Genomic DNA, 27,260 nt, shown 5'->3' on the forward strand with positions numbered 1-27,260 from the left:
TAAACTGACTTTCTAATAACCCTGTATGGTAAAGAATGATAAAACGAATTAATAAGTAAACACATACATAAATAAAACAAACAAACTGTAAAACACCGCATCGTACCGCAAGTGTTTTTCTACCCAGGGTCGGATTATTCATATTCGGATTTATGCAATAAAACTATGATGTAAAAAGGTATGCAATGTAGGGTGTATGAGATTAAAAGGTTTTGGAGCAGCCCTATTTAGACCTACGGTATTGTAAACCCAGTTCCGCACATGGGGAACAGGTAGATCCCTAAGGAACCTCACCACATAGTCATTTACCATGGTACACTTATCTAATGCAGTGTATAGGTACTAATAAGACTACACTCTCCCATTATGAAAAGTGCGAAATACTGTGTTGTGCTGATTTATTTCGATTTTGGACGATCCCCCGCCCAAAGAAATTCTTGCGGATCTTGCAGTGCAGACGGCAGGCATCCATATCTTTTAGACGGTCAGTCGTGTATTGGCAAACGCATTGGTGATATTCATGTGCAAAAAATGATTTACAGAAACTTCTTGAATTATTTCTTACTTTATTGTAAAAACAAAAACAAAAAAAAGATCTATCAGACATGAGATGAAGAATAAACATTTTAGTTTATGGCAACATAACAAACGTGTATTATATCAAAATTTTAGGTCACAAAATCCATCTGTCAGTGTCAGCTTTATTCAAAACTTTAAACTTCACCCACTTACAAAGACCCAAGCTGTAACACACTGTCAAATCTCTTAAACACGTTCAGTGGGATTGGTCAGCCAATGCATATCACTTCCCATGCAAGAAAGAGCAAGTGGATTATTACATTTGTCAAGGCATCAATAAGACACTGTTTTATAACCACAGTGTGGGCTATTTCACCAGGCTCTTTACATACATACTTGGCTTCAAGCCTAAAACAATGTTAAAACCTTTCTTGTAATTTGGTTCACATCTTGTGGGAGCAGGCTATCAGTATTGCGCAGTTAATCTCATATACAGTAGTATAGTATATAACCATGTTTCTCAAATGACCTGTTGTCAATGCAATAATACATTTTTTTTGTAAAACACCTGATTTTTGTCTCCAGTTTATTATTAGAAGGGCCTGGAAATTAAGATCCAGTCAGAGTTGAGAGGCGCTGCTTTTTTATTTTTAAAAAATGGAGAAACACTTTGGTTTTATTTTATAAATAAATGAAAAAATGCTGAAGTGCGTACGTCTGTATTTTCTTTTTTCTTATACTATACATAGTATTTTTCTGCCTACAGAACAATGTATCCAGCAACTTGTATTGGCGGCAGTCTACAACCTCCAACATCCCAACCTCTGGAAGATGTGTCACAGTTTCATAAGGATGACCACTTTTGTTTGGAAAAGTATCCAAATCCCACAAGAAGCCACCACCACCCAAACCTACCACAACTACAATTCTTGTCTTTTCCTCCACATGCCGCACTACACAGTTTGTTAATCTACGACCTTAATGCTTTTCCATTCATACAATCCTGTATCTTGGATAAAATTAAAAATAAAACAGTTTTGATAAATAAGCAAGAATGACTACATTTTTGGATTTTTCCTTCGTTTCTGATTGGTGGAAACATATCATACAAGCGACTTCCTGTCTAGACAAAGACTGGTGTATACATTTACTATACATACCTTTGGGCCAAATAGAATATAAAGCAGGAAACAACACTGACCTGCCAAAAACCCCTTCTTGTGTTCATCATATTCCAAACACTGCGATGTTCATGTTTAAATATGGTTTGTTTAGCAGCTCTATGTTCACATCATTACATCCTGATTCTCAGCAGTACTTGGATAATCCCACATTACTAGGGGTCTGGCAGGGTCTAGTTTATTTCCAGTGGTATTTACAGCTCAGCGAGTGCTCAGACTACACAAGACTTTATATTGGTGTGTGACATGCCTTTGTAATGCAGGTTGTGTAGATAACTTACAGTAAAATACAGAAATGTTCACAGCTGTTCACAATAAATAAGAGCAACCCACCCACCCCGATCCGGGTAGTGCTTACTCCCCCTCGCCCGCAATCTCTGTCTTGCTAGGATGTCGTGGCAACGGTCGCATCCTCACTCCGGGGATCTTTGACTCCTATGATGAGGTCGTTTGTTCTCCTGGTGCCCACGACCAATGACATCACGTCTACCCTCTTGACATCGTGACCCTTGGCCTCTAGGAACCCAATATCTTCCTCTAGAAATTCATCTGAGAGACAGAACACAAGATATGCTTCTATTATTCATACTGAATTATTACTGCTGCTTTTCTCTCCATTCTCAAATCAGCAAAGCAACTTACGTAGAGAAGCCTAACGCCACACAAAGGGGAGGTGAATAGCACGGCATGATAAACGACAGATCAGCTGTAAATGCACAGTACTCACTGTCCACTTGAATGACGCTGGGCTCCAGCTGCGGGTGGAGCCTTCCTAGAGACAAGCTGTCGCTCAGGTTCTTGTGGAAAGACAAGACGTTTAACAAAACCTGCAAGATAGAAAAGAAATGCATAAATCAGCCTGCGCTGTGAAGCACAGTGAAACATGGGACATGAAGGCTTTCTCTAAAATGACCCCGACACCTGACAATGCTCCTCAACCCGGAGGATCAAGGTATGTAGATGCATGCTGCGGTTAGTTTGAATACAATGATGTCATCTCTAACAATTGAAGGAGGTTGGCTGCAGCTGGCTCTTTAAGCACTCGGGGATACAGTAATGAGGGTGCAGGGCGTGACTGACCTGGGCAATGCTACTGAGGGCTCGTTCCCCACTGGAGCCCCCCAGGGTAAGGTAGGTCCCACACAGACCGTGGGTCGGCCGCACCACCGTAGGGAGGAGGAAGGACACCGGCCTCTTCCCTGGCTGGATGCTGTTCCGCTGCAACAGAAACACACCAGAGGACGTCTAAGAAGCAAAGCAGGGCAATACAAATTCACACCAAAAATAAGAGAGGCAATGCAATGTGGCAGCCGAAGAAATGCAGATGGGCAGTTGGCTGTACTACATCCAGATAATCCATGTGCCAAAGCAATGGCATCAGATGAACATATAAACAAGTGGTATCTCAAAGAGCTGATCAGATTAAAGGATTGTCCGTGTAGAGGTGGTCCTACCGGTGAGGGGGGCATGGAGCTCTCAGTTTTGTTTTGCCAGGAGAAGTCAAGCATCTGGCTGTTTAGGAGAATCCCAGATGAAGTTAAAATCCCGCTGCCAAATGGACGGTTCAGGGAGCTGGAAGAAGCAACAAGCACATTTGCAATTCTGAACACTAGCGAGGGCACTCAGAACACATGAGGAACACAAATGTAAAGTTGCAATGAAAGTTTGATCTTTTCATGAAAGTTTCCCACAGTATTTTTGCATGACATTTTTGCAGTTTTAATGCGCATTTGCCATAGTGTACCGTCAATTGCCATTAATATGCTTTACCATACCTTGCTATTCTTTACAATGTTTACCTATGCTTTCACTGTGCTTTATTACACATTGCTATGCAACCATTTTATAAGGGAATTAGCCAACAAAATAAAAAGTAAATTAAACGTAAAAATAAGAAGAGACATGTGAAATGTCTCATTCTTGTACTGGACAGAGAGCTATCTACATAAATATTTCCGATCTGTGATGCAGAAATCGTGCAGCTCTATGCAGTGTGTGTTCAATCACTCACCAGAAGCAAACTAAACTGGCTGCCAGGTTCCTAAATGCAGTGCAGCAGGTAGTGCGTCAATAAGGCAAGCATTTGCTGCAATTAGTTTTAAGTGATTAAAAAAAAAAAAATGTATATTTACACTATTCTTTCAGAAACAGGAATTTGCACGGAGAACTACATATTACACAGCAATGGGTACATTTCACGGAAATCAAGAGAACTATGAAAAAAATACAGCCTTAATAATAGCTTTTGTTACTGTTCTTATCAATTCTTTTTTAAATCGCCATCATTCAGAGGTGCAAGGTGAAAGTTTCCAGTACCTCATGACTGAGACAGTAAAGTCGTCCGGTCCCATGACCACAACCTGGCTGCTGGAGGGCCCGGACTCCTGGGAATAGAAGGGGGTGTAGTGCCCAGGAGGGAAGGCCTGGGAATCACTGATACTCTGGCGCAGTATTCCGGCCTCCGATTTACTAGAAGGGAGGAAAGGCGAATTTATGAAGAAAATGAAACAAAACTCTTAATAGCTCTCTGTGTAGTAAGAAGAAACTAAAAACTGCTCATTGCAGTAATGGAGGGATGGATGGACGGATGGATGAAGTGGGAAAACTAATCCACACAGTATACATACATACACACACACACACACACACACACACACACACACACACACACACACACACTACCAAACCATTACAAAAATGAAATCTGCTTAATCCACTGGTGTAGCACCAACCTACTTTAACATCTCCTGCACTGCATTCAAAACTGTTGAATCAAAGATGGGGTCTCCAAGGCTGCTTGCCAGGGCTAAAGCAATCTTCAGGGACTAAAACACAAAACAGAGCAAAGAAAACAAGAAAATGGCAGATTATAGATTGTAATACGATGTGAAGACCATCCATTTGTTAAGCAGGAGCCCAACATCACCTCTAGAGGCCCGATTCTATCAATTCTGGAGGTCTAGGCCTATAGAGAACACAAAACAACAGAACCTCCACAACATCTGAGAGGCAATGCAGGTAAACAACTTTTGGGAAAACAGGAAAAGAACAGCCGAACTTTGGTCTGGAGTGAGCTACACGTATGAAATAAATAAAAAAAAAAAGCAATGCGGTATTCATAAAGCTTTAACTATTTAAAGAATACACTGTTACAGACTGTAAACAGCAGTTCTGTGAATACAGCTCCACTGTCTTCCTATTCCAGGGTACACTTAATACTGCACTTCCTCTTGCCAGAAAAGAATATGACAGAAAAATGCAGGCAAGGAGAACACACTTGCGCCAACTCTGTGAGTGTGCATGCAGTACCTCTGCAATCCAGTGGTAGGTGCTGTTTCTCGGGACCTGGCTGGTGATGTTGAAGCCCTCCAAGATATTGAGGGCTGCAATTAAGGCAGCACCAGCGTGGGGGGGAGGAGGGGCCAGGATCTGGTGACCTGCAAAGGCCATTAAAAGAGGAGCGGGTTACAACACACAACAGTATATTATATATATATATATATATATATATATATATATATATATATATTTTTTTTTTTTTTACTCAAAACCCGTCTGTACTACAGCACATCTAAAACCACAACAATTACTGCACTTGACATAAACATTTTGAAATATTGAGAGAATGTAATTCAGTACAGCAGATCTGTATAAAATGAAACAATTTATTAAACTAAAATAAAAAATCCTCAGTATCATGATCGGAGAGCTAGCAGACACAGTAAGAGAGACAAACTTAGTGCTGCCAACAAATACAATACATACTACACTCGGAGACAACAAATATATTTGAGTAGGTAACTTGGAAGTTACAGCCAGGTCCTATTATCACTGTTTAACACATCATCACTGAACCTGGCAGTGTGTTCTGATCAGTGAAATATTTACCCTGGTAAACACCCTCCAGCGGCTTCTCAATGACCACACTGTAGTTACTGAAATCCTCCTCTTGCAGGACTCCTCCTCTCTCGCGTGCCTGTGAGATATTAAACAAGCATTACATACGCATGCAAGCTGGCAATGGCAGGCATGACTCACTAAGTGAATCGATTCTTTATTGTGTGCATTTGCTGCGGACCTACTGAATGAGGAGGTTTATCTTTCAGTTCCACACTGAAATATCGTGGTAAACTCTTATAAGGGTAATACAGTCTTCAAAGCTTTTTAAACTCCAAACAGTTACTTGAAAATATTCCAGGTGAAATCTCTGTGGAGATTATATTCCAAAAGGGTGTATTTCAGAATATCTAACCCTTCTATAGTGATCCAATGTTTAAACCTTACTGGCAAGGTAAGGGGATCTCTCAACACGGTACTTACCTCGACTACCATTTCCTGTGTGAGATTACTGCTGTAAAACGCAGCCACTCCTTCGGTTCCAACTGAATCCAAGATGTCCGCCAGGTCCAAGCGCCTCATGAGCAAGCCAGGAAGCACACGCTGTCCTTCTGGCATAAAGATCTCCCGGAAAGAGTCAGACACGTTCTGCTCCTTCATTTTAGAGACTGCTTCAGCTAGACAGTAAGTATACAAGACAGTAAAGACTGGCACTGTGCTGAATCTCAATGCCAAAATCAATAGGAAATTCTTTCCCTTGCAGCTACACAACATCAAATCAGTATACAACGCTACAAAATACAATATTCAAGCATCTGAGGACAGTTTCACAAAGCACTTCTAACACTCAGCAGTATTGAAATACTGTGATACAGAACTGTGTTTCAGGAAAGAATGGTATACCAGGGATAGAAATAAGACTTCCATTGCATAGCAGTTTGATCCATTCCTGGTATTACTATGAGTTTACCAAGACTCACCTGAGCTTGTTACCTATACACTGTGGCTAATCAAGCGGCTAGTAAAAGCTGGAAAGGGTGAAACTGCTATGCAATAAGAGTCTTATTCCTGTATATGGCAGTTATAAAGAAAAAAAAAAAAGCTCAGCTAGTCGATTAAAAGATACATTATTCTGATTTAGCTGGATTTAGTTCTTTGTCAAACTAACCACAAGTTTCTGATCCTTGTTATGCTTTTAAAAAAACCTAATTGCACAACCAGTTTACATAAGCTTCAGGACTCAGCACAGTGGGGTACAGAACTTCAGAAACTGGGCATATGATTTTCAATATAGAAAACAGGCGCTTTCCTCACCTAGATCGTGAGTGACGTTAAATCCACCTCGAGCAACTTCTGCTGTGAGGGATAGCACCTCGGCCCAGGGCATTCTGAAGAGAAAACACAGATCACTTACAGGAAGATAATACACATTTGTTCTCCAATTAAAAGTATTTCACATCGGGCTCTTAATCGTCAAACACACATTCTGAAATTCACCAAAGCTGGTAATGTTCTTGGATCAATGCAATTACAATAGTTTATATCTGGAGAACTCCATATTTCATAATTAAACATACATTATGAAAGGAAGTAGGCCTTTATTGGTTCCTCATAACAAGCAGCATTTTGATAGCTTCATTGGAATACTGTGTATGAAACTGTCCATCTGCACCTGGCATGCAGCCAGTTCAGTCCAACAGATCTGCAGCAAACGGGCTGTCGTAAAATATTCTCCATGCAGAGGATGATGAATGTGTGTAGGAGTGAATACATGAGATTCTGAGAGAAAATCATTTAGAACCATTTTGTCTTTTCATTTTAGAGTGATCATTGTAACCTGACTCCTTCAGGAGGAGAGATTACAGCTGTGGAAACACAAACACATTCATAAAGGTTGCATCAAAGTAAGGCATTGCAAAGTACCCATGGGAAAAAGCACGTGATCTTGGATTAACAAAATAAACGCGGTCTAGTGGAGCAATGCATCTGCGATGACTTACTTCCCATACAGCTGATGCGCTTGGTGCATCCCTCTGAGCATGCCCGGCACACCCACCAACAGACCTGGCTGGAACACAAAGCAGGAAGCTGTGAACTCAGGGAGGGGCTGGCAGTGTACCTGACTGTCAATCAACACAGGTAACGCTTTGTTCTCAGACATACAGTCTTAAACCTCAGTGATGAAGACATTAGTTAAAGCGGCTGTCAGCATACCGGATAGTTTCTTACAGTTTTATTTCACAATTTATGATTTAAAGTGTTTATAGTTGTTTCTCAAGCCACTGAACACAATTTATAGAGCAACTTCAAACAGGGATTAAATCATCTTTTTGTTTACAGTTCATTTCAGATTCAGTCTGTGCAATCAATCCAATAAGGGCTTTGCTTTTACTTTTTCCTCCAGGTTCTGCTGAAGCATCTCCTCCTGGATGGCAGAGGGCGCTGTCTCCCGGAAGTCAATCACACGGCTTTTGTTGTTTCGGATGTCGTGAACCAGCATCAATCCACCGCTACCAAGGGGGGGGAAAAAAAAAAAGAAGAGTAGGCTGTAATAATCAGTGTCATGATGGATTCTTCTTACTAGATCATTTTTAAAAGCAGCCATGCTACATCAAAAACAGAGAATTTCATGGTTTTAATTGGTTTGTCTTTCTTACAAGGATCCTTAGAAAATGTCACTGTTTTACACAATATGTTCAAGCAGTGGAGGTGCTGCATACCATTTTAACTGACCACATTTTTCTTTACACATCAACAGATATGGAGTGAGATTATGGACTTTTTGCCTATACCTCTCTGTGCTATACACTGCTTATCTATGCTTTACTTATTTTGCCTTTACTGTGGGAAACTTCTGTAAGGGAGGTCCCATGAGACGGCAGAGGTCTCTGGGCAATGCAGTCTCTATTGCAGTGAAGTGTTTCAGCCCACACCTGTCCGACTCTCTTGGGCTGGTTGATCCAGGGCGGTGGTACTCACCCTCCAATGCCTGAGGCGTGTGGGTTGATGATTCCAGTACACAACGCTGCGGCAATGGCTGCGTCGACAGAGGAGCCCTGCCTCTTCAGCACCTCCACCCCCAGCGAGGAGCAGCGTCCCACATCGGTCACCACGGCCCCCTGGATAAAGATCTGCACAGAGGAACATGCCTCTCACTCATAAACGTTTACCACTGTAGCTTTACACTTTCCCCATGCTTATACTACGAACTTGCTATGGAGTACCACTTACCATTCCCCTCTGGGATTTAGCATGCTTTCACTATGATGTAGTACACATTGCTATGCTTTTACTATACATAAAGCAGGGTCACATTTATATTGTTCGGTGACATATTTTAAAATGAACTTCTCCTCCCCTTGTCAGACAAAAAGGACATGCTAATGAGAGCACTTCAGAAGGGAGTTGTTTTGGTTATGTTCTTTTAAATGGTTTCTCCTCTGTTAAGGAGGCAAGACGGAACGTTTTGCAGACGCATGACCCTGCGTCGTCTGAGGCTGTTCTTGTGATGGTGGTTGAGTTACCTGAGGGTCCCCGAAGTAGATCTGCATGATGAGGGCCACTGTGACCCCGGTGGCGAACGTCAGGCAGGCGGTGATGATGATGGTGAGTCCGTCATGCTGGCAGCTGCAGTCCCCCGCCAGCGGGTCCCGGTGCGTCTCCCGCAGGGGGGACACGTCCTGACTGCCCAGCTCCGATGAGGGCAGGCGCTGCAGCCGGGCAGACTTGAGGAACAGGTCTGGGTCTGGAGAGGAGAGGAGAGGCAGGGTTAAGGATTGATAACAGCATCTCAGAATCTATTACTGTTACCTACAGATAGGTACACTAAAAACAAAGTATACAGCACCTGCACAAATTATGGCAACAACAAATGCATTACAGCAAGAAGAGGTGGGGGTTGCCCATTTTTGCTCACTCAGACTCTTTACTTACTAAATACCCTGGTATCTCTGAACAGATAACCTCCTCCTCTTTAAAAATACGATAGTACAATGGTACTCTGAAATGCTCTTTTACTAGGAAAGCTGTACCAACTGTTGCAGATAACTTCGTTCAGACTATTTTCTCACTAAATATCTTGCCTGAATACAAAATGGTCTCCTGTTTAAACAAATATGCTAAGGATTTTAATGAGCAATGTGTCTCACAAGTTCAGTGGTACACTAAATATTATTGATTTACCATATGATGCATGTGTGTGCGTGTGTTTTTATGTGTAATTTTGATGAATTTAGACTGACGCCAATATGAAAACCAGGTTTACCCGTATCCTGCTCGCTGAGGAAGGCATCCTCATCTTTGCGGGTCCGGAGGTTGTTCTCTGCAGAGATGGCATCGTCCTCGGGGAGGCGGGGGAAGCTCGTGATGCTCATGTAATCTACTGGGGAGTACGCACCCAGTGTCGTCTCGTGCCTCACGTCCTTCTCCGTCATGGCTGCATTCAAGCTCCCCGCTCCTGAGTCACTGGCTGGCATGTACATCCAAACACCGCGTGTTGCACCAGCAATGCAGAATAAACGCACAGCAATGTACACCTCCTCCTCTGAATAAGATGCTTTGTAGACCTGGCCAAGCAGACATGTAATCCGCCTGTAAAATAAAATGCATACCCATACAACGAATACGTTACAAAATGTAAAGATGTTATGTGAAATACGTAGGTAAACAGACTCATTTTAAGAGTAGATTCTTCTCTTAGTGGGTTATTGTCGGAATTTAAGGAGGTGCGCAATATGCATAGATTAGAGTTCGCTTGTAAAAATGAGAATGCATTTTGAGTGTGGTTCTACGAATTAAAAGGCGGAAACACTACTGCATTCATTTTCAGTAGCCTGCTGCATAACCACTGACTGACGCATTGTGCAAAAAAAAAAAACACCTGCAAAATAAAACCAATCAAACATCAAAACAGACACTGCTTACCGACGAAAGGCAAATCTCCGGTTTTCAGTATTATCAGATGTCTTTTTAATGAAACGCTGTTTTGAATGTTTCCAAGGTGCTTTTTTCCAAGGTTTCCGAGGTGCAGCGGACAAGCACCACAAAACCTTTCAGAATCAGCTGACATCACAAAGAATGTGATGTCACTGTTTTAAAGGGGCAGGAGGCAACTCGTAATCCCATTGGAGAGGAAAGGCATGACTGGACAACTGAAACGGGCGACCCATGATCTGGATTTCAGTCTCAACGCCTCTGTGTTGAGTTTGCTGGGTCTTGGTCCTGTGGCTGAAGCTCATTGTTCAGTAGTACACATTGGAGTGTTGGATTACTACATTAAATAATTATTAAAATGCCCAAGATAGGGACATAAAATGCATTAATGCATTTCTGTCTGTAAAATATGAGGGAAAAATAATATTTACTTCAAGGCTGCATTTATAATCCGCTGCTATTTAGACTAGTTAAGTAAAGCAGGTAGACCTGTAGGTTTTTTTTTTTTTTTAAATAAATAAATATATATATATATATATATATATATATATATATATATATATATATATATATATATATATATACTGAAAATCAGTCATATCCGTATAAATAACCGAATTCCAAGGCTGCAAGAAAGTACAGTTTCCTTGTTGTAAAAACAGGAATACAGCTTCCTAAAAGTAACACAGAAACTTAAGGCTCACGAGGGTTAAACTGTGTGTCAGTACAGATCAGGAATTAGGTGGAGCTTAATGGTGCCAAACAGATTTCTGAAAACTAGTCAGATGGACAAAATAAGTAATACCAGTTGGCCTTGGGGCCTATTCTACTGTAGGGTCTTATTTAACACAGGGTTTCCCACGGTCTTGTGATTTTCATTCCAACTGAGTCTCTCAATTACTTAATTAAACCCTTAATTGAACTCATATTAATTAGACCTTTTTAATTATTCACGGCTCCTAAAAAGTTGTCGATTTCAAATAAAATTGTATGGTTAACTTGAAATCTGCAACTGTTTAAAAGCTGACAACAATTAAAAAGGTCTCATTAAGCTAATGAATAGTTCAGGGTTCAATTAAGTAATTGAGAACTCATTTGGAGTGAAAACCAGAAGATGCAGCGAAGACCAGTATTGGGAAACTCTGTTCTGACACTCCTGTGAGATTTAAACAAATCCCAATCCGAACGTCGTTAAGATTTTAAATCTGGTAAAAAGCAAATGCACTGAACTCGCTTTAAAATTTTAACAAGGAGCTGCATTTTTTTTAAAAAAAATTATTTTTTACAACAATTAAACTGAATATTGGTTTCAGTCATATCTTGTTTCACCATCAACGCCTTTCCAAGAGTTTACTTAAGAAACGGAGTCGGCACAATATAACTTTAAATGGACACGTCACGTGACCAAAAATAAACCTGTAAAACGAAGAGCCCTAGCATATATTCCATATCTTCATATATCATGTATGGTTCAAACCAGTGTATAAGATATGTGTCTAATGGTCCATGTACCATATGTATAATATGTATAAAACGTGATATTTCATTATGTTTTATTTTGGCTACAGAATTTAAATGGCCAATCTAAAAAAAACTGTATTATTGCCTATTGACAATGACATCATATTTATATTTACAATTAACACCTCATAAAAGCGACGGGCATCTTTAACTTAAGGCTATACGGTACAGTTTGTACATATTACTGGATGGAAAAGTCTAATTTAGAGAGTGGACAGCGGGGGCTGATTTTCTTTATATTATAGGTGCTGGTATTTCATCGATGATCCCTTAGATTAGTGTAACTTGTCTCTTTCCGTACAAAGCAACGTGACCGTAATCACAACTTCCTGAATTCGTGGGAGTGTCTGTATCTGCGGTAAATAAATGAAGAACGCAATGTAATTTATTTTCAAAGTAATAACAAATACGGTACGTAAAAAACTTAAACCGCTCGATTTTCTGTACACACGGCTAACCCAATCGTATGTGTTGAAATCGGGTGATTTTGAGTTTGTGTTATCACAGCTGAGCGTGATACTGTTGCTTCACTAAACGGCTTAATGTGCTGAGGTTCTGTGTGAAAACTGCGGTACCGATATGCCATTGCGTACCCCAAAACATAAAAGGGTCTATTAAATTAACTTTTAGTTTTTACTTATCTCTGTGTTGGTGTTTATGCTTTTGCTTTCGGTTTACATAAACATAAACTACAGACGAAAAAAAAAATGCGCATCAAGTTTTTCTGAAAATACTCTAGTAATTGCAACCGAGCTTCAGATATGAGAACCGCACAGTCGTTTGTTGCAGTCAAATATTTTGTAAATTTCCTACATATAATCTACAAGAAGATTGTTACTATCTCCAGTACGCCTCTTCCAAGTAACGTAACTACTTAGTTTAAATATAAATAAAAACTCGTCGAGGCACAGACAGGTAAAGGTATATTTACAACGAAAACCCTCGGAATTCGAAAAGCAGAACCAAAAAAACACTTAGAAATGATTACAGACAACATAAAATAGTAAGGCAAAATAAATACCAACATGTAATTACAATGACAGGCTTTTTTATAGAGAGAATAGTAGGTCTCATTTGATGTACCGCCCCTTGGTTTTACAGGTTGCAACCTTGGGACTCGCAGATGATGGAGAAGAGGTTCTTCATCATCACCAGAACGCCGACAAAATCTGGGCGCAAGTCCATTGACAAAGGCACCGTGGGGTATGTGGAGAAGGAAACCGAGGACGAGTTTATAGGCACGCTGATTAACTACAGTGCAAAACAGGGATGTAGCCTGAAGAAGGACAACCTCCAGCTGATCAGCAGGCATGAAGCCCAGCTGTTGATCTTTACAGACAACCTTGCGAAGCGACTGGAGCTGCTGCAGAATAGGAAACTGTTCTCTGCGATCAGTGCCCTGCAGGAGAATGATTTGGTGGTGGTGAGACACAACAATGTGGAGACGCCAGGAGTGGTAAAGCGACTGTTAGAGAAGGGGAAAAAGGGGAGCAACGGGTTGGATGTCTTGAAATCCATGACATTTGAGGTTGAATTGCTGCAGGTAGGTACAGGGGGGACAGATTTGCAATGTGTATCTAAAGATGTTAAAAACAAACAGACAATATTTGTTAGGTTTTTTTCATCCCTTTTAGGAAGCTGAGCACAGATATTCTCAAAGCAGAGGCTTGGCTTATCCAGTATTCAACGCAGGGGAAATACTTCAAGTTAGTTCGGTTGACCGGCCCAAACCAGCCTTCAAGGCAGATGAGCATAAGGGAGGTAAGCATCTCTCCCTGAAAGCCTAATAGTACCTGCCATGCATGTGATCAGTAGTAAATCATATGGAACTTCTGTCTGCCCTGTCCTTTAGCTCAGAAGCAGAGGGACCTCGGGCGGCAGAACTCCGACTCGAATGCTGTGCCCCAGAGACGTCAAGCCCCAGAGAGGCCTTGTCCCCCAGCAGCGCTCAGTCCCACTGCTGCAGTGGAGAACGGGAGGCTGAAGCGGGTGGTATCGGGGGGCTCTCTCGGATCAGCGTTGCAGACTGCACCTTTGGAGCTGGGCTCTCTGACGGAGCTGCAGGCTAGCAACGGGGCTACCGTGCACGGAGTGGTCAGGTGGATCGGAGTCCCAGAGGGCAAGTCTGAAAACTGGGCCGGGGTCGAGCTGGTGAGTGGCGAGTGTATAAAAGTGTGCAGTGGCTACTGTTGAGTTTTTTGATACTGCTGTGTTATGAAACTACAAGAAAAATGATTATATTATGTCAAGTAGACCAACATTTTAATTTTCAGTAATATAAATTGCTTCTCTATGATTGTTGTTTCTTACCTGTTCACTCCATTCTAATGCTAAAATGATGAGCGAAAATCCACTTTTCCCACCCCACCTGTTAAAGCATTCGTAGTTGCTGAGGAGGATGTCTGTCTGTCTGTCTGCCTGTGCAGGATTACGAACTGAAGGACTGTTTAGACGGACAGCTTGGGGGGCAGCGGTACTTCAACTGTGACAGGAACAAGGGCATGTTTGTGAAGCTCAGGGACCTCAGACCAGACAGCAGATTCCTCCCAGCGCCCTCTTACAAGGAACCCCCTTGCTACCCTGAGCCTCAGGCAGGTGAGACCATGTCCACTTGAGCTACAGCGAACCTGCACTGTGTTACTCTCTGTCTGAGAAGATGCTACATTTCAACATACTCATCAGTGTGAATTGAATTAAAAGAACAAGTTAGCAGTATTCGCTGTGATGTACTGTATTAGACGGCTCTTGGTTTATGCTCTCTAGCAGCAGAGAGACGCTTTGAGGCGGACAGTAGGAATGAGGATGCCCCTCCCATTTCTGAGTCTTCGGCCCTGCAGCTCCTGGAAGGGAGAATGAAGGGGATTCAAGGACACTACAACTCCTGCTACCTCGATTCAGCACTCTTCAGGTGAAGCTGCCCTTAGAAGCCACTGGACTCTGTCAGTTGACTCCACATAGATTACCAGCGATTATCCCACTAGCTTGGATAGTACTAGACATAAGCCTGGCTTTTCCTGCTTGACGTGAAGGGTCTTCTTGCAATTATATGTAAATGAAGATATTGCTAATTTTATTTGTGTATTGATTTATCAGGCGACTAATCAACCAACTGTGATGAAACGCAATAGTGCTATTCTTTGTAAAAGTTTTTGAGAGTATTTGAATATTCTTATTACTTGTGCATGACTTGTGGCTGGTGATTTGCTGTATCTTGGGAACCAGAATATACATATTGTGCATATTGTGCACGGAGATGTGTTACAATACGCTACAATAACAGTATCATTTGTGTAGGATGGGTATGTCAAATAAGTTTTCTATTTTTGTTGCTTCATAGGTTCTTTTGAAAAAAAAGGGCACGTCCCTTTCTTTCTGCTTTTCTTTTTTGTCAGGATAGGTTTGTGCCGATGTGGGTAAATGCAGTTTAGTAAAAGCTGTTTTTACCTACAGACATAATAAATGTAGCTCAAGTGCTCTGTAGCATAGGTCGACCAGCCCACAGTCTGTCTACATTTTCCCCTGTCAGATCCCTGCCTGGTGCCTCACTCCTTTACCTCTTCTCTCTGCAGCTTGTTCAGTTTCTCTCCGGCTCTCGACAGCGTGCTGCACTGTCCTGTTGTGTCTGAGGAGCTGATCCAGAGTGTGCTGAGGAGGGACATCGTGAACCGGCTGCGGAGGTGAGCAGGACAGGATACCTATATCTCTATACACACATACACAGAAACTCATCTTTAACAGCAGCGTTATTACCCTCTCCTGACCCGTGTGGTGTCATTAAGAGCTCTCTCCTTGCTTAAATATCACCATGGTCAGGTCTAACAGGTAATGTGCCCTGCATGGGGTTGAACTGTGTAGATGTCTCTGTGATTGCGTTGACGCTGCTAGTGTCCTGTTGTGTTCACAGACAGGGGTTTGTTCCAGCAGAGAACGTCATGAAACTACGCCAGCTGCTGGGCTGCGACTCCTTCACCTTCGAGGAGAAAGGTAACCCTGTCCACTATACCTGGGTTTGATTTCCTGAGCTGTGTGCATGAAGAGAAGGTGTAGAGTTAAAGGGGGAAGTGTAATGGGAGAAAAATGTACCGTTTGTGATTAACATTGATTTAAACCTTGTGTGTGAGCTTTCTTAACACAGCGTTAGTGGGGCAGCCCATTGAAAACACTATGTGTGAAAGGAGGCAGGTCCATGTGAACCGTCTGCTTGGTTCTACCTTTCAGACCCAGAGGAGTTCCTCAGTGTCTTGCTGCACCAGGTCCTGTCTGTGGATCCCCTGCTGAAGATAAGGTACACTACATAGCCTTGTAACATTTCATCTCAAGGTTGAGGACAGTGTCCGCTATTCCAGGTTTTACTTTATGCCTTCTTTTTCTTACATTTCGCAATGGGAGTCTGTCAAAACAGAAAGAAAATATATAGTTTAAATCCCACTCAAAACAGCAGATCAGGCTAGTACTGTACTATAGGAAAGATGATTGACTGAATCCCCACCACATTTGGAAGCCTAGTCGAAATTTAAACTCTACCATGCCGGGCTACTGATACGGTCCGAAGAGGCATGTGCAGCTGATTCTAACGACGCGGTGTCTGTGTGTTGATTCTAATGACGCGGTGTCTGTGTGTTGATTATAATGACGCAGTGTCTGTGTGTTGATTCTAATGACGCGGTGTCTGTGTGTTGATTATAATGACGCAGTGTCTGTGTGTTGCTGCTGTTTGCTGGCTGCAGGTCAAATGAGAAGACTCAGGACTGCTACAGTTACCAGATCATCCTGGAGCGGGAGGAGGCGGTGAGCGTGCCCAGTGTTCAGCTGCTGCTGGAGCGGTCCTTCCTATCATGTGACCTGAAGTTTGAAGAGGTCTGTATTGAAGCCACAGTGCCCTCTTATTGCGTCTGTGTTAAAGAGATAGAGTTTGATCAGCCTGAGATATACTAAACCTGCATGCTTTGTAGCAGTAACAGTCCTCTGAATACAACTGCTAAATAATAATGCTTTTAATAGTAGTACTACTATGACTGCTTCTAATAATAATAATAATAATAATAATAATAATAATAATAATAATAATATGACTGTATATATGCACACAAAAATAGGGCTCAGACTCCTATGTCTGGATAGCTATGAACAGCTCCATGAACTGCAACAGAATCGGTGCTGTATTTTGTGATTGAATACCCCTCTATAAATCCTTAGGCAGTGGGCATGTTATTTAAAGCTCTTTTACAGATTGGTTAAATGGAGCAAACGCACAGAACTGGTGGTTTTGTTTATTCCAGATCCCGTCGTGCTTAATAATCCAGATGCCCAGGTTCGGAAAGAAGTTCAAAATGTTTCCTAAGATCATTCCTTCCACTGAGCTGGATATCACCGACCTGCTGTATAACAGTAAGTGAAGTGCAGACAGGCTTCCAGGCGTCTGGTACTGCGACGTAGCTGAGTGTTTCAGTTGTACAGTGCAGTGTTTGCAGTCCGCTGTAAGGTCCTGTGTGATGAAAGTTTCCCTCTTGTCCACAGCCCCTCGAGAGTGCTTTCTCTGTGGAGCGGTAGCAGAGCTGGAGTGTTACCAGTGTCTGAGAGACCCCAGACTCACGCCAGGGATGATCAAACAGTTTTGCCGGCCTTGTGACAAACAGGTGCAGGATATGGGGGCTGATCACTCTGTTGGTGTCTTCATTTGAATGGTTTAAGACGTTAAAGCAAGATCTGCGTTAATTCCAACTGCGCAGCGCGTCCTGCAGGATTTGTGGTTGGAATCGCATGGAGGTGTTATCCATTGGAGCAGCCCAAGGGATATAAAAAACTGTACCAATGTTCAATAGCTTTGATTACGTAGCTCTTTTTTCTAAATGTCTAGGAGTGTGTTCACTTGCATTCTGGTTAATATGTACTATAATTAATTTGTATAGAAATGTTTTCTCATATAAAAACTGCTTTACAATTTGCCCCATCACAGCAGTGACTCGATATGGCAATGTAAGACGGTGTCTCCGATTCATACAGTGTGGCACCCGAGAGGTCATAACAAAGCTAGGAATTCAGGGATGGAAATAAGACTCCCGTTGCATAGCAGTTTGAACCATTCCTGGTTTTACTATGAGTTTAATCAGACACACCTGAGCTTGTTACCTATACACTGCAGATAATCAAGCTTGTATTAACACCTGGAATGGGTGAAACTGCTATGCAATAAGAGTCTTATTTCCATCCCTGATTGAAGTGATGTATTCTTAACATAACCTCTATCATTATTTATTTTAAAGTGAGACGTTGAAGCTTGACTGCGAGCCTCTATTTATGTGCAGTTGCCCTCTTCTTTCTTTATTGTGGTGCACAGTGTCTGAACCCTTCTCTGTGTTGTCAGGTCCACTCTCACAGGCAGCGGCAGGATCACCAGCCCCGGGAGATCTCCCTGCCCCGGGACTTCCCCGCCAGCATCCCCGTGCCCAGGCAGAAGATGGAGCTCTTTGCTGTGCTGTGTATTGAGACCAGTCACTACGTCTCCTTCGTCAAATACGGACAAGGGAGAAACTCCTGGCTCTTTTTCGACAGCATGGCTGACCGTAGTGGTAGGTGAAGCTAGACTATCACTCACTGTTTTAATTCAAAGCTTCTGTCAAGGTTCTTGCATGAACTAGTTACCATTTAAGCCACTTCCTTACAAGATTTTGATAGCTTGAGAGGATCTTTTTTCAGTGTAATAAACCTAACTTGCTTTCTTACCATTAGGTAACATTATAAACTATAGAATCCTTAGCAGTATAAGCCTTGGTAATTCATGGACTATCATAGTGTTTTCTGTCTGCCATCAACTAGTGAAAACACTCCATTTAAAAATGCCCTACTCCCAGAACTGAATGCTATGATCAGTGTTATGTGCAGTAAATAATATTGATTTTTTCAATCTACCTTCATTTCTCCCCGGTAGGAGATGAAAACATCCCTGAGATTAAGGCCTGTCCACAAGTGGGAGAGTTCTTGTCGCAGTCTGAAGAAGGTCCTGTGCAAGTGGAGCTGGAATGCACGGACGTGTTTGTAAAGAGACTGTTGTGTGACTCCTACATGTTCATGTACCAGTGTCCAGCGTTGTGTCTGTACAGATAGCACGGCTTCACAGCCTCAGAAGCCCTTTATACACAATGTATATACACACTGGCGTTTTTTTTTTTTCTCAATGCATTGTTTAATACTACATTAATTTGCAATACTACATCAAGGTCCCTGCAATGGCCAGCAGTAGTTAAAAGCTTATCAGATCTGCTTGGACTCTAGCCTAGCCCTCCATCCTCAGCCTTCGTGGTGGTTATATCAATGTATTGAGATCATTTAGGACATAGGTTAGGGTATCCTAACACTGAGAACAGCTTAATGGTTGACAATAAAGTTACTTAAATTATATGAGGTATTATGCGCAAGGAATATATTTAGACTGGGGTAAATCATGGAGATCAAATTAGATACATCCCGTATAAAAGTTTCCCATAGTAAAAGCATAGCAAAGTGTAATAAAGAACAATAAAGCAAAGGAAGTCATGGTAATCTATGGTAAATGCATAGCATAACCATGAGAAGGCATGATAAATATGCCATGCAAAAATACTATGGTAAACTTTTATAAGAAATAATCTGTACCTGAATTGATAAATAATAAAAAAAAATTGTAAATCAACCCGTTTGTGCTGTCCCCTTGCAAGGGTTCCAATTAAAATGGAATGAATGTACAGTAAATGTAGATCTTAGAAAAATATCACTACTGCTTGTCTCTTTAATTCTTGTTCTGCATCATCATGGTATCGGCTCCGATTGCCAGCAGTGTTGAGGTAGTTGACTTTTCTGTTATGTTATGCAATAAAGCATCTACTGTATGTAAATGGTGCCCCATAAGTTCGGCATCATAGGCAATATGTTATACCAATTAGGATGTTCTCTGTTAAATCGGATGGCCACACCCTGTTGACTATCTTCACAACATGAAAATTATCTAAGTCCCTTCTTCTGGTTAATGACCATTGAAATGAATAGAGAGACAACCAACAATATGAATTACACCTAGTATGCCCGGCTTATGGGAGATCCTGTATATAAAACAATTTGAACACAATGTACATATTTATATATATATATATATATATATATATATAAAGGTCATACCTGTAAAGATTTGATACAAACAATAACCATGCTACACAAACCACAATATGGCCTCGCCCATTCATGATTTGCTTTTCCACTTGTGTCTGTTTGGTGCGATCCCAACCAAGAACCGATCCACCACAATTAAACCGTCAGGCTTACGAAGGCACTACACCAAGATAAAGATGAAAGACAAGGTCATTGCTGTAAGGCAGTTTCCAGGGGGGAGCACTGTGCGGTGTGCCTGTAAGGGTAAACAAGCATACTTTATACAAAGCCTGTTTATAAATGGACAGCCCATGGCAAAATATAGATTGCCTTCCTGGTCTTCTAAACATCTGATGTGGCGCCCCTTTCCTTTTGGATGCAAACATGCAATTACTACAGTTAAATAACGGGGTGCCAGATACTGAGGCCAAAAAGTATTCACCTTTAACTGGTTTACAGTGCAAGGGGATGGAGGTGAAACACGTGTACAATGACTGGGCCACTTCTTGCCCTAATTTAACTAATTCAATTCAATCAGCTGTAGGTCGTCGACGATGTGTGCTAATCAGGTTCTGCAACCATGAGTTTACTGTGAGTTTAACAAGGTACACTTGGATTTATAAACGGCTCAATTGACAAGCACCGGAACGGCTACGCAACGTCATATGATTAAAATACGTGTTCATTAACATTAAGAAACGCGTTCTTGTAATAGAGTACAATAGGAAATCTCCAAATGTGGACGTCCATAACCAAATGTTGATCAGCTATCACTAATTTGTGTAGCAGATTTTTAATTTGTAGCAAAAATAATCGTGTAATTTAAAACCACTTGGGGTAAAGTTGACTGCACAGCTAATACGACTCACGCGTTGGACTGTAGACCTTTTAAACGGTTATATATATATATACTGGTATATATATTTTTTAAATGGAGTACGCTGTATTTTGCGACTCTCCGTTTCAGATCTCATTGAGGGAGATTTTGGAGGTCCAGGGGCAACCAGTAAGAGAGGAGCAGGCGTGGGCTATCTGCCATCAACTATGCGTTTTGCTGGTTCCGCATCCCAGGAATCAGAACTGGGGAGACGGGACAACATGGAAGATACCGAGGATTCGGGGGCCTGAAAGCGTCCTCGTAAGAAAGGATGGGACACTATCAGTAAAAACAGAAGATAGCTGCCGTAAGGAGACTGTTTATGTTATTTATGTCGAATTCCAGAGTGCATTGGAAAAGTACACGTTTTAAGAAAAGAAAAAATCATGTTAAGTGCCGCTTCTCGACGTTTATTACGTTAATATTTTGCAGGCAATATGTATTCTCATTTTTTGCAAATTTTTAAAAATATTTAATGCACATGTCGATAAATATTACTTGGAGGCTTTTGCTATATTCCAGCTCTGTCTATTAAATAAAATCTGTGCTATACAAGTGCTAGTTTATTTTCCTGTAGTAAACTATATCATTTGGTTTATATTAATGTTATTTTAAACCATGTTGCTACATTAATTTAACCAACCTGGACTACCTTAACTCTGCAGTCCTGTTTTTCAGATGGATCTGACTTGCAGACTGAAGATCAAGTAAGTTGCACCAGTTGTGCACAAAGCTTTTTCTTGTATTGAAGTCATTTATCAGTGTTATCTGGTATATACTCTACTTCGCCTGCATCATCATTCTGTGCAATCTGTGTCCTGGTTTTTCCTCTCTAGATGGTTGATTTCCTGGGAAGGTTGATCTATTCTGCCCTGGATTGGGGCTTGGGCAACGATGTGGAGAGGGAGCTGAGCGACACCTTGGAACTGCTCATCTACCAGATGACCAAACTGGACACCCACCACATGAAAGCAGGGGAGCACTTCCAACCAGTGTGCACCTTCGAGGAAGTCTTGCAGGTCACTTTTAGCGTAGGCCTGGGGTTTGCAGAATCCCAATATTGGAAACTGATGCCTGGGACTAGTCTTACTCATGGATATGTCAGTAGCTTGTCTATGCTCATTGTAGGTTATGTTACTTATCGGGAGCTGGGTAAGAAACTCTAGTCTTTTGCTGTCCTGGGTTTCAGAACTGCCTTGAACTGGTGCAGGGATCTCCATCTTTGGTCCTGGAGCCCCAATTCTGCAGGTTTTTATGTCTTTACGTCATCAATGGCTAAAGATCTGGAACACATTAATCTTGACTAATTAAACAAATAATTGGTTCAATTAACACAACCCAGAAGACCCTGCAGCTCTCCAGGACCAGGGTTGGAGACCCCTGTTTTAGTGCTATTGACCTAGCTTGTTGCACCATGAATGACTCGCCTCAGTCTGCAGGATTACTATCAAGAGTTGTTCATCATACAGCGATTGCAGCTGAACCATTTGCTTCGTAATGTTAAGGTGTGGAATCCGGTTTGGTTTCTTTTGCAGATCTGCGAGGTACGCTTGTATAACCCTGCCATGGCTGCTCACCACTACAGAGCTGTTTGTGCCATCTTCTTTGCTGACACTATGGACCTCTGTCAATATATACATAAAATCCAGCATGCAAAAGAGGTATGGAAAACCAGTTCTGCTTTACATTCTAGGAGTATATGCAGGTTCACATACTGGCTGCCAGGTGGTCCTTAATGTCCAAACCTCTTGCACATTGTTTTTTGCACTAGACTCTGCAGAAGTTGGTGTATAATCCAGACCGTGGTGTGGTTGCTCCGTTAACTGCTAACTGGGTAAGGCGATGCTGTAGATTTTAAAATAAAGGACGTTTATGGGCTTGGTCCCTGGCATACATGTGTCTTGCAGGAACCCATATGCACCACACGGCTCCACCAGTAATAGATTGTAAGCAACTTTTAAAAGCCTTCCAGCGAATTCTGAGTTAGCTGAACTATGAAAGGACATCAGCATGCAATTAAGCAAGGTGAAGCTGTGCATACAGTGCTTTGAATGTACAGTGCAGCAGCTGGGATGCTGAAAGATGGTCGTGGTGTTCTGCAGGTCCACACGTGGAAACATGTGATTGATGAACTGAGGACTGGGGTGTCGTTGCGGAAAAGCGAGGAGCACCAAAATACCAGCAGCTTTCTGGAGGTGGATCTGTCCCCTCACGAGAAACTGATGAATGACATTCGATACAGGCAGTACACCCTCCGCAAGGTTCAGGTGAGCCCATACAGCACACTACTGCAGCTCAGAGTCAGCAAAGAATACACTGGATAACTTTTACAAGGCTTTATCCTCATACTTGCATATTCTAAGATTTAAACAAATGCATCGCTCAATCTGTACCTGCCAGGTAACACTGCAGTCTAAACCAGTCTGATGGGTCTCTTTGACCGAACCCTAAGGTACTGTAGCTTCCTTCTTGTTTCAGACTGTTGATAACTTGCAGAGGCTGTCGAGCCCCCATGATGTTGTTCTGAACTTTGTTCGCTCTAACCCACGTTTGAAGCCAGTAAGTAGTTTTTTTTTTTAAATTAAATATTGAATTTGTGCATATATAATTTACCAGCTTGTCGTGTTTTTTCTTTTTTTTTTTTTTGTAATTTTTATAACCAGCCTATCAAGTGAATCTGCTTTCTGATGGTGAGAATACTGTAAATGTAACATGGTTTCAGTCTACTGGGGCTGTAGATTCTAATTAGTATGACAATCCTGTCTTCCACAGGCCTCCGACAGAAGGCTAAAGAGTCTTCCCAAAGAAGAAGCAAGTCTGCACCAGCTGCTTATGACTGAAATAAGATCAGCTGGGAAACTACGACCCCTAGCTTCTCTGAGGAGGAGGCAGGCTGCTTGCCAAGGCACAGTACAGCAGGAAACATGTTTAACATTGAGACTTTGATTTCTCAGACCCAGTTAGCTTTCCTTTTGAATGACTTTAGCAAAGGTACCATCAAGTGATCTGTGAAATCAGACCCAGGTCATTTTCAGGAAATCCTGCATTGGCATCACTTGCATTGATCTATCATTATTTGAGGGCTGTGTCTCAGTCCACTGGTTTTAATGAATAGTGTGAGTGGACATTTTGTATGTGCTTTGAATGCAGGCTATGGCAACATGTGTAACATATCTTTTTAAAAACTGATTCTCTGTTAACATAGATGTTAATACTGCATCGCCCCCAAACTGTGTGGTCTCTACGTCCATCTCCACTTCCAAAGATTCCCTCGCTGATGACCCTTTCTACCTGTTGAGACCCATTCCCAAACCAGATCTCAAGGACTTTGAATTGGAGGTAAGGCATCGGCATGAAGAAGCTGCTATTCAGAATGAAGAGTTTACTTGACTCTAATCCTTTTAGTCAAGCTTGTCCCTGAAGTTGGGTTTGGAAGATGGTCTTTATAACCCAGTCATTTTTGGGCGTTCCACTACAGTGTTCAGGAGCAGCACACAGCTGCATACAGTACCTGGCATTGCATCTTTTTGCTGAACACTTTCTCTTCACCTTCTAGGAAGACTGCAAGTCTTTTGAGAGCAGTGATCTGATGCACTCTGCCGAGTTACCAAGCAGCTGTACAGGTAAACGCATCTCGGACCTCCGTATTGGTGCTTCCCTCTCGGGCATTTAATAATACAGAACGTACCTTTTGCATAGTTGCAATGTTTTGCTAAATTGTTTTGCTCTCAATCTCCACAGAGGCGAAGTTCTTTCCAATGCTGTCATCATCCCCACAAGCCTTGGAAAACGGCGTTTCAGACCAGAGACGCAGGTCCAAGTCATTTGACAGTAGCTTTGGATTAAATAAAAAGGTACATGATGTTTTCTAATTGAAATGTACTTATCCAAAGACCTCTATCGTAATAACTCTTGTTCTCTGTACAACGCTTTCCTGTTCTTGGAAGCTGTTGTTTATCTGCTGTGCTCACTCTGTGCTCTGTGCTGTAGGACTTCCATGATGATTGCCAGCCTCCCACCATTGCTGACGTGATGAAGCTCCGGCAGGCAGAATGTAGACCATACTCTGGTTATGGCAGCAGTAGAAATAGGAGGGTGAGTTATCAGGAGACCCAGAACTTGAGAGAAAACAAACAAGTGAACCAGTAAATAGCCAGCTACTAGAGTCACGTGTGCTGGGGCAATTTTTTAGTTACTTTTGTTAGTGAGTGTATTTTATATATGAACTAACTGGTTTAAAGGAATGAAAACAAATATCTTTTGAAAATATAGTATGTGTGAAGTGTACTTTGCTAAAAAGGTTGTGTAATTATTTCTTTCCACAGATGTGTTCTAACTGCTGCAAGAAAAGTGTTCATTTCACCTGGCATAATACCTGCGCCTTCTGTAACAGGTAAAACATACTGCACCCAGTCTTCATTACAAGGCTGTATAGCCTGCTTTAACATGTCTGTTTTCACAGAAGCTGGAATGCAGTCACTGTTCTACCTTGCTTCCTAACCATTCAATACTGTTGTGTTCTGCAGGGTTGTGTGTCTGGAATGCTGCATGGAGGTAAGGTGGCTCTTTCATCTTTTTTGATTTAATTTACTTGCTTATGGAAAGATTGTCTTATACTTTGGGTTGTGAAACCTGAACCAATATTTTGGTAACCTGACCCCATCTTTGCTACAGCCAAATAACGTGCAAGACAACAAGTCCCTTCGCTGTTGCTTTTTGTTGTGTTTCTCCCTCCCCAGATGCTGCTCCCCTACAAATGGTGCGTGCATCTTCCAGTGAGCTTCTTCAAGAAACTTGTTCTAATGAAAGATGGGGATCCAATCCGCCAAACCCAGGAGACGAGCACCTTCTGGCAGGAGAGATGGGACTGGGATTGCTCCAGGTGGGGACCCCACAGGGCTCTAGCGGCTTACTTTTATTCCATAGGAAAGGAACTGTTCCAACACAATTTGCTGTTGGTCCAGTTCAGCAGGGTACAGCACACTTCAGTTTTATTATATTACAATTATGCTGCGGTGATGGCAGTTATATTGCAATTACACTAAAAAGTAACCTAGCTACACATATGAACATGTTTACTCGATTCATGCTATATAACTTTCAAATGAGGTTACTAAAAGTGGTTGAGAATAGCCATCTCTGTGTAAAACACAACATGGAACTGCGAAGGATTAAGCTTGTGTGGAATTGTTGTATAATTGATGACTGGTACAATTGCAAATAGTTATGTAGGTGTGCCAACATTGTGATTTGCCTCTGTTTTAGAAGTTGTTGGGTTGGTTTTGAGGTGTGTTTGTGTTTTTCAGAATTCCGCTGGTCCTAGAGTCCCGAAAACCATGCAAGACGGCCCCCCAGCACCGATCTGCCATGCAGGACTGGTACAGTAATGATATCTGTGTTGGCTGCCAGGAGCTCCTTGTGGAGGTCTGTGACTCCTCCTTCCTCTTCCTGGGTGCTGCCTCAACCAAAAAAACGCGAGAACTCTGAATGCTCGATCCCATTGCAATTTAATAATGTGACTAACTGGGAGCTTTTCCTCCACTTTATTTCCGCATACAAATCCAGTTTTTTGGATCTTTCACTGCATACAGTTCAAAGTATGTGCAGAGCACATGTGTTCACATGTTAAATCACGCTTCTATTTATTTTGTATATATTTTAACGTGATGCACTTTTTTAAAGAATGAAATCACTTGCCATTTATTTTCACATCAAGTCTCTTATTTGTACATTATGAATTTCAATGGATTTCAGCTGTTTAATTCTCAGCCTTTGTGTGTACTCCCTCCTTTTTTTTTCTTGTGTGTGTTTTTAAAAATCTTTCTTAAAGATTAAAGATATTTTATATATATTACAAAATGCCTTTCCATTGTGTGGTTTTTATATAATATATAATATGAATTGTGTTCTGTCACAATAGTGTAGCCACCATACTCTAATCTCAATTGACCAGGGTTGTATACATTTACCAAACATGTCAATGTATTTCTATAGGTTATTATGAAAGTGTTTCCTCATTTTCCACCTCAATGGGATAAGTTACACCAAACAGTTTGTAAGAGTGCAGACACACTGACAGTCATTTCCAATATAACCCTGCCAGCCATCCCTAGGGCTCATAACCCATTTTGACACAGAGGTATAGGAAGGTGTGCAATTGGTACCCCCTATCCCAGCACATACTGCAGTGTTGTATATTTAAATGCTGTGATCTACTCACCTGCTACCATTATTTCAATACAGGATTTGGGGATCTAAACTTCCTGATGCAC

At 41.7% G+C, this 27,260-nt stretch overlaps 3 protein-coding genes across 7 annotated transcripts; 2 read left to right on the forward strand and 1 right to left on the reverse strand.

Moving 5' to 3' along the window:
- Nucleotides 1-552: 552 nt before the first annotated feature.
- Nucleotides 553-10,619, reverse strand: LOC117397973 (glutathione hydrolase 7-like). The gene is made up of 16 exons (XM_059003912.1): nt 10,461-10,619; nt 9,802-10,127; nt 9,062-9,282; nt 8,517-8,668; nt 7,930-8,047; nt 7,538-7,605; nt 6,852-6,925; nt 6,021-6,214; nt 5,589-5,676; nt 5,010-5,137; nt 4,437-4,525; nt 4,017-4,169; nt 3,155-3,272; nt 2,781-2,918; nt 2,428-2,527; nt 553-2,249 (listed from the first exon to the last, which is right to left on the reverse strand). Exons 2-16 carry the CDS (start codon nt 10,016-10,018, stop codon nt 2,086-2,088), a joined length of 2,022 nt encoding a protein of 673 aa, XP_058859895.1. The 5' UTR covers nt 10,019-10,127; nt 10,461-10,619; the 3' UTR covers nt 553-2,085.
- Nucleotides 10,620-11,587: 968 nt separating this feature from the next.
- Nucleotides 11,588-20,080, forward strand: LOC117428168 (ubiquitin carboxyl-terminal hydrolase CYLD-like). Of its 4 annotated transcripts, none has more exons than XM_059003816.1 (14): nt 11,588-11,677; nt 13,092-13,533; nt 13,625-13,751; nt 13,843-14,141; nt 14,417-14,585; nt 14,754-14,898; nt 15,560-15,667; nt 15,895-15,974; nt 16,209-16,275; nt 16,718-16,847; nt 17,270-17,378; nt 17,508-17,626; nt 18,355-18,559; nt 18,919-20,080. In XM_059003816.1, exons 2-14 carry the CDS (start codon nt 13,114-13,116, stop codon nt 19,092-19,094), a joined length of 2,154 nt encoding a protein of 717 aa, XP_058859799.1. In that variant the 5' UTR covers nt 11,588-11,677; nt 13,092-13,113; the 3' UTR covers nt 19,095-20,080. The 4 variants fall into 4 exon arrangements, with proteins under 4 accessions (XP_058859799.1, XP_058859796.1, XP_058859797.1 ...); XM_059003813.1 differs by lacking the exon at nt 11,588-11,677 and adding an exon at nt 12,259-12,370; XM_059003814.1 differs by lacking the exon at nt 11,588-11,677 and adding an exon at nt 12,259-12,370 and having other exon boundaries at nt 14,757-14,898.
- A 661-nt stretch (nt 20,081-20,741) lies between these two features.
- LOC117434174 (protein spire homolog 1-like) lies at nt 20,742-26,847 on the forward strand. Of its 2 annotated transcripts, XM_059003817.1 has the most exons (16): nt 20,742-21,295; nt 21,667-21,695; nt 21,825-22,007; nt 22,524-22,649; nt 22,760-22,822; nt 23,091-23,255; nt 23,467-23,547; nt 23,761-23,893; nt 24,194-24,327; nt 24,545-24,611; nt 24,730-24,842; nt 24,979-25,083; nt 25,314-25,381; nt 25,515-25,542; nt 25,728-25,870; nt 26,295-26,847. In XM_059003817.1, the coding sequence occupies exons 1-16, from the start codon at nt 21,043-21,045 to the stop codon at nt 26,473-26,475; spliced, it is 1,872 nt and encodes a 623-aa protein (XP_058859800.1). In that variant the 5' UTR covers nt 20,742-21,042; the 3' UTR covers nt 26,476-26,847. The 2 variants fall into 2 exon arrangements, with proteins under 2 accessions (XP_058859800.1, XP_058859801.1); XM_059003818.1 differs by lacking the exon at nt 22,760-22,822.
- Nucleotides 26,848-27,260: the final 413 nt, after the last annotated feature.

The sequence above is a fragment of the Acipenser ruthenus genome, chromosome 29 (assembly GCF_902713425.1).
Source record: "Acipenser ruthenus chromosome 29, fAciRut3.2 maternal haplotype, whole genome shotgun sequence".
NCBI classification, from domain to species: Eukaryota; Metazoa; Chordata; class Actinopteri; order Acipenseriformes; family Acipenseridae; genus Acipenser; species Acipenser ruthenus.

Bases quoted from the DNA above. Each gene is read 5' to 3' on its own strand.
- LOC117397973 (XM_059003912.1), bottom strand. From the start codon at position 10,018: ATGTACATGCCAGCCAGTGACTCAGGAGCGGGGAGCTTGAATGCAGCC. The intron at 4,170-4,436 runs GTAGGTTGGTGC...CCTCCCTTCTAG, and splicing joins GCAGTGCAGGAGATGTTAAA to TAAATCGGAGGCCGGAATAC. The intron at 2,919-3,154 runs GTAGGACCACCT...TTTCTGTTGCAG, and splicing joins GCTCCATGCCCCCCTCACCG to CGGAACAGCATCCAGCCAGG.
- LOC117428168 (XM_059003813.1), top strand. The intron at 13,534-13,624 runs GTAGGTACAGGG...CATCCCTTTTAG, and splicing joins TTGAGGTTGAATTGCTGCAG to GAAGCTGAGCACAGATATTC. The intron at 15,975-16,208 runs GTAACCCTGTCC...TCTACCTTTCAG, and splicing joins CTTCACCTTCGAGGAGAAAG to ACCCAGAGGAGTTCCTCAGT.
- LOC117434174 (XM_059003817.1), top strand. From the start codon at position 21,043: ATGGAGTACGCTGTATTTTGCGACTCTCCGTTTCAGATCTCATTGAGG. The intron at 21,296-21,666 runs GTAAGGAGACTG...CCTGTTTTTCAG, and splicing joins AAAAACAGAAGATAGCTGCC to ATGGATCTGACTTGCAGACT. The intron at 24,843-24,978 runs GTACATGATGTT...TCTGTGCTGTAG, and splicing joins GCTTTGGATTAAATAAAAAG to GACTTCCATGATGATTGCCA.